Raw genomic sequence first — 6,186 nt, 5'->3', positions numbered from 1 at the left:
ATATTTTTTCTACAAAATTTCTTGTTCTTGTAAGGAAAAAGATAATCTTTGTAAATTAATCTTAAATAAAGAATTATCGATTTTCAATATCTTAAAATATCTTAATTATCCTTTTTATACTTGAATAAATACATTTCAAGATTCTGTTTTAAGCTCTGCGAATTGCTTAATCTGTGGTTAAAAGTAACAGACTGACTTGTAAGTTGTATCTCGGATTGAGGATTCTGTCGGCAGCGACTGTCATATACAAATTTGTAAACTCACTCATTGAATTCAATATTATTTTGTTAGTACTCGTTTCTTTATATTTTTAATAAAAAAAAAACATAATTATGGCGTCGGTTCTGGTACCTGAAGTGCCTACCCCAGGTTTCTCTTTCGAAAATTGTCAACGGTGAGTCCCTCAAACTTTCGTTCATTTATCAAAATTACTTTGCTGTATTATAAATTTTGTAAATGTGTCTCCTTTCAGCAATGCATTTTTATCTCAAAAAGGCTTTCCTGCCCCGAAAGCTACGAAGACTGGTACGACCATTGTGGGTATAATTTACGCAGACGGGGTTATTTTGGGTGCTGATACACGGGCGACAGAAAACACTGTTGTTTCGGATAAGAATTGTCAGAAGATTCACTATTTGGCTGGGAATATGTACTGCTGTGGTGCCGGCACTGCTGCTGACACTGAGATGACAACACAAACTGTAGCTTCTCAGCTCGAACTGCAGCGTCTTCACACGGGCCGCACTGTCCCCGTCGAGACTGCTGCTACTTTGTTAAAGCGCATGTTATTCCGATACCAAGGGCATATAGGTGCTGCACTTGTTTTGGGAGGTGTAGATCGCACCGGACCACATATTTACTGTATTTACCCCCATGGATCTGTTGATAAGTTACCTTATGCAACCATGGGTAAGTGTCCCTAATTCATAACTTTCCAATAATTCAGGTATTACGAAAATGTTAATATATTTATGTACTGCCAAGGTTCGGGATCACTGGCTGCTATGGCAGTGTTTGAATCTCGGTGGAAGCCAAATATGTCTGAGGAAGAAGGCAAAAAGTTGGTGAGAGATGCCATTGCGGCTGGTATCTTTAATGATCTTGGTTCTGGTTCTAACGTGGACCTGTGTGTCATCCGTTCTTCAGGACCCGCTCAATATCTAAGAACTTATGAAGAAGCCAATGTGAAGGTAATATTAAAGTTTCTATAGCTTTATTGTTTTTTATATTAAATTTAGTTACAATTACAGTGCACAGGGGTGCAACAAGTCTTTTTATAAATTTTCTGTCATACTAAATTTAACTGTAATGTATACAAAATAAATTAAATATGTTTGAAAGATAAAAGTATTTTCTTCTAAAAATTTATAAAAATCTGTTTAGTTAAGTGATATTTTTTTTATAAATTTCAGGGTAAAAAACAAGGATCTTATAGATATCCTCTCGGTACTACAGCAGTCTTGAGACAAAGAGTTATTCCACTTGAAGTAGAGTCTGTTGCGGTCCGACCGGTACAACCAATGGAAACATAGATTTAACTAAACTCTTTATTTCACATTAAACTGTAATAAAAATCTTTTGTTTTTATTATTTTATACCTAGATATGATACAATTATAAAAATATATATTATATGAGATTTATCCTAAATAATATTATTTATAATATAATAAAATATCAGTATATTAAGTACATTTTTAAAGCAAATTATGAGATACAGCAGGATACGACATGCTTAAGTCTTTTTATGTATTATGAAATCCCAAGTGTCTTTCCATCTGAGATTCAAAAGATCATTTTCAGTCAGATCAGTGTTGCCATAGCTTAAAACACTGAACTTCTTAAATGCTATCATAACATAAGAGAGCCAAATGATGACACATAATATAAATATATGAGAAAAAGACTTAGTATTTTCACGGGCGCCTAAGATATAATATACATGGTCAATAACATATGATAAGAGAAGGATTTTAAAAATGTAAGCAGGTAAATAGTGATGGAGGAACAACGTTCTATCCATAAAGAAGTATGGTAGATAATGTAGCCAGTATCCTAAAAATAATATATATCCAGATTCATAGAATTTGTGAGATGCCCTGGGTGACAGGTCTTGGTACGCACGACGTTCCCGGATCGCGTACATAGCGAGCAGAACACCGTAAAATAGTACGGAGATCGTACCAGCATACCAGGTCACTAGATTTCCAATCAAATGCACTTGCGCCTGGAATTAAAAAAAAAACTTTTTATGCCTTTACTAAGTGTTACAAATCCTAAAATGTTTTATTTGTGTAAGTTTTGAAAGGTATGAAAACTACATAAGGTTAGAGTCGACGGTTTTTTTAATATTAATTAATACTTTCAATCGATGTGATTGCTAATTTAGAGATGTACAGCATAAATCGGTGGATGAAAAAAAAATCTAAGAAATTAGCTTTTGACTATAAAAATAACAACTGAAACATATTTGTGATAATAAATTTTATTATTCTAGACTAGAACTGGCTGTTATTAAGATTTTTTTTTAAATTCTTCTTAATTTTTTCTTGATCAAACTTGGTGATTTAAAGTAGATAAAGTTACAGTACATTACAACAGTTATCTATTAGTCAAAGTTCCGTTAAAGGTTTAATAGTTTCAAATATTAATCGTACCAAACAGAAAGATAGACACACAAATTTAATTTAAAAAAAATCTATATATCCACATGCACCTGTATTTACGTGCAACTAATAAAAACGACCATTACTATAATGTTAAAAACAGGTCACTGTATTTTAATTGTAAAAATGAAAGGCAATGGTAAGTCTGATGTACGAGTATATAGTAAATAGATACTGACTAACAAGCAAAGAACATACAAAGCTAATAAGATATTCGTGTAGATTACATTACTAAGAACATTTCTTCTGAGAATTTAAGCGCTTAACAGAATTGGGTCATACTCACGAAGGTTCTATAAAGGGAATGAAGAGAATACTAAAGAGGCGACTTTGTTTGTTAGACTTGGTGGCTGACGATCTTCACGACCAAAGAGATGGTTGTTAATTAAGTGATGCGAGGAAGATATTCACTTACATTAGAGTCAGGAGACAGCCAGTAGGCGATAGATCGCACCAGTAGCGGCCACTCAGCCGGCTCGCTAGCGAACATGTGACCGACTGGCGCGTCCGGCGCGTGTGTTATCATTTTATACTGGAGCTCTAAGAACTTATCCCAGAACGAGAGCCGCGGCGTCGTAGTGGGGATCATTTCTGCTGTTACCAGTTCCCTTTCACGTTCACGACGGTCTTCAGCTGAAACGATCCAAACAGTATTAATATTATATAGGAGAATACATACATGAAATACTTAGTGAATGAATAGTCATTCCAACCTTTTGTAAAGCGATGTTCCTCAACATTCCACAGGGTGTCCTGGTGGGATATGGCCTTGTCAGCGACGACCTCGTGTTGGTGGAAGCCCCACGAAGGCAGCTGTCGGCCACTGAACCTCAGAGCGGAGCCCGAGTCCACGTGCACGAGACGCACCAGCGAACGAATGCTATCCCACGTGGACTCCTCGCTCTCACGATTCACTATATCAACCCTCCATAAATTCTGGGCCTGCATCGATACATTGTAATCGATGTAGCAGGAAACTTCCTGAAACACAACCATCAATCAAAATCAGTCTTTAAATTATGTACGTCATATTATTAACATTTGATCGACAGACACCTGTGATTGTGGGGAAACTGGCGCAGCAACGTCATGACTGTTTAGCGCCCTACTTGTGATGCCATGGAGCAGTTGAACTACATCGCCATGTCGTATAACGTCTGGTGGCTGGGAGACGGCCAGAGAAGATTGCTCCGGACGTTTAACGATCCACCAGTTGTTGACGTCCTTGAAACTGTAGCACGTGACCTGCTGCTGGTGGGAGGAACCTCGACCATCGGCATAGCGCACAGGATAAACGTGTGCGTGAGAATGGAGCCAGCATGTACGACCATGGGAGTGCCTTTACAAATATTATAGCAATAACTAACATACATCACATACTTTATCTTCACTAAATAGAGTACAGTAAATACACATTATTTAAAGTTAGAACTAGCTGTCTACTACTTATTATATTAATGTTTTATTGTATTACCTTAATGTTATCTGTGAGCCGTGTGACACATGCAATGGTTGCCCCCTTGTAATGCTAGCAAGACCTCCTTGTAAGGATGCCTGGAAGGCACTTGTCATTACACTATCATGTGGTCCAGCTTTTGGTAACATATTTAGATGTGCATAGAAAACGCTGATGTAGACAGCCAGCGGAATACATATGAGTATTAAAAACCTCCACAAACATGACAAGAACAGTTTTAGCATTGATTTGATTTTCCCAATAAGCTGCCACATTTGTCGGCCAACTAAAAATGTCGCGAGATAATATGTGTACAACCCTGAATATTTTACTCTGAAAAAAAACAAAACAATATGTTGTTGCAGGAGTTTGTAATAAATTTATTTAATAATAGACAATGTGCTATCAAGGTACAGTTGTTCAATAATTAGTTAAAAAAGTATTAGTTAAAAAGAATAGTGCTATATAACTTAAAACAAAGAAATTCAATTATTCAATATTAACTAACTTGATTAAAAAATTCTTTCATTATTGAGGATGGCAATGGGTAAAATGAATCAAAATGCTTATGGTTCTCATTTTAAAATTTGGAACAAAGTTGTCTCTATGTTGATTTGATTAAATTGATATTGATAAGCAAACACAATAATATTTTAAATGTCTTTACAGTTTTGTAGCTTGCATATTGTGATGGTACTTACGAGAAACAGCAGCCTAGCGAAAACGCTCCAACACATAGCCAAATAACTGACGCTGCACCGGTTTTACGAGAACTCTTTATAATACATAATAATCCCCACAACCCAAACAGAATCTGAATGCTTTCCAACAGCATAAACCTCGATTGCGCCAGAAAGCAATTTTCTGAAATATTTTATATTATATGTTATATTTATAATTTCAAGCGAACTGCGGTTAAATAAGATTTAATATACACATACCAAATAAGACAAGAGCTGCAGCTAATATGGCAGTAAATTGATATGTACATATTTCCAACATCAACTGGTATGTTACCGGCACTAATAAACTCCCGCAGACAGCGGGAATCAAACGCAAGGCTCTTATAGGTACACTATCACTATAAGGGGAACCTATTCTATCAAAAGTAAAATTTCCATTATAACCAGCCCATTGTCCTGCCAAGTACAACAATTGCTTCCCTAAAGGTGGGTGCGCATCAAAAAAGAATATTCCTTTTGTGTATAAAGTCACATATCTTCCATAATGTAATTCATCAAATCTAAAACAAAATAAAAAAATGCTATCAAAATAAAATAAAACATATAAATTAATGTAGCGGAAGTGATTTTATTTGTAAGTAACATTATTTCCAATAATATTAGTAAACACTGCCACTATTATAGTATGAAAAACTATAAATGTACTAGGTCCATTATCTTTAAATTCAGTTAAATGTGCACAATAAGTAATTTATAACTATACTTACACTATATAATTGGGTTCTTCTAATTTATAAAGCCTTGTAGCCAGAGCTAATAAAAGAAGCAATAGAAACACAACATCTATTTCAATCCTGAAATAAATGCTTCTTATTGGCTTTTCTAATTCATCTTTGTGATCAGTATTCTTATCATATTCCACCTCATTTTCAGCTGCTGCTCCATCGCCCTGTAATGTTTTTATTGAAAAAAATAAGTTTGATAAAATTTTAATGTGTCATTTAATATCTAAAACAGTTATATTGGTATATTTCCTTATAAAATTTAGTTAAAATAAAATATTTAAAAACGTTTCTTAAAACTTCTATCACCTACCACTTCTCTTTTCGCAATTATTGAGGAATTTATTGAATCCGCCAAATCAGCTTCGGAAAGTTTGCTGACCTCGTTTGATTTTTTAGAATTTTTACGTTGCTTTAGAGATATTTCATTTGCCATTATTGTAATTTTAGAAACATAGTTGGATTTTAAAAACACTTTTGTTCAAGTTTACACTATATTTGTTTGAAATAATTGAAAAAAAAATTAACTTTATAACTTAAACTTAACTGTACTTTCAAATCGTCTTGTCAAACTTTGCCGATTGATGAGTTAAAGTTTAT

General features: G+C 34.5%; 2 protein-coding genes across 2 annotated transcripts; one reads left to right on the top strand and one right to left on the bottom strand.

Moving 5' to 3' along the window:
- The first annotated feature begins 200 nt into the window (after positions 1-200).
- On the top strand, positions 201-1,576 carry LOC116765219 (proteasome subunit beta type-7). Its single transcript, XM_032654636.2, has 4 exons — positions 201-394; positions 473-909; positions 985-1,190; positions 1,413-1,576. Exons 1-4 carry the CDS (start codon positions 333-335, stop codon positions 1,530-1,532), a joined length of 825 nt encoding a protein of 274 aa, XP_032510527.1. The 5' UTR covers positions 201-332; the 3' UTR covers positions 1,533-1,576.
- LOC116779842 (protein O-mannosyltransferase 1) lies at positions 1,534-6,186 on the bottom strand. The gene is made up of 9 exons (XM_032674338.2): positions 5,900-6,186; positions 5,572-5,753; positions 5,063-5,364; positions 4,823-4,985; positions 4,140-4,454; positions 3,722-4,004; positions 3,379-3,646; positions 3,081-3,298; positions 1,534-2,226 (listed from the first exon to the last, which is right to left on the bottom strand). Exons 1-9 carry the CDS (start codon positions 6,020-6,022, stop codon positions 1,735-1,737), a joined length of 2,346 nt encoding a protein of 781 aa, XP_032530229.2. The 5' UTR covers positions 6,023-6,186; the 3' UTR covers positions 1,534-1,734.

The sequence above is a fragment of the Danaus plexippus genome, chromosome 2 (assembly GCF_018135715.1).
Source record: "Danaus plexippus chromosome 2, MEX_DaPlex, whole genome shotgun sequence".
NCBI classification, from domain to species: domain Eukaryota; kingdom Metazoa; phylum Arthropoda; class Insecta; order Lepidoptera; family Nymphalidae; genus Danaus; species Danaus plexippus.
Note: the sequence above shows the minus strand (reverse complement) of the source record. Positions and strands in the feature narration are given on the sequence as shown.

Coding starts and splice junctions, on each gene's coding strand:
- LOC116765219 (XM_032654636.2), top strand. CDS start 333: ATGGCGTCGGTTCTGGTACCTGAAGTGCCTACCCCAGGTTTCTCTTTC. Junction 395..472: donor TCTTTCGAAAATTGTCAACG/GTGAGTCCCTCA, acceptor GTCTCCTTTCAG/CAATGCATTTTTATCTCAAA. Junction 1,191..1,412: donor ATGAAGAAGCCAATGTGAAG/GTAATATTAAAG, acceptor TATAAATTTCAG/GGTAAAAAACAAGGATCTTA.
- LOC116779842 (XM_032674338.2), bottom strand. CDS start 6,022: ATGGCAAATGAAATATCTCTAAAGCAACGTAAAAATTCTAAAAAATCA. Junction 5,754..5,899: donor TAATTGCGAAAAGAGAAGTG/GTAGGTGATAGA, acceptor AAAACATTACAG/GGCGATGGAGCAGCAGCTGA. Junction 4,005..4,139: donor GGCTCACAGATAACATTAAG/GTAATACAATAA, acceptor ATATTTGTAAAG/GCACTCCCATGGTCGTACAT.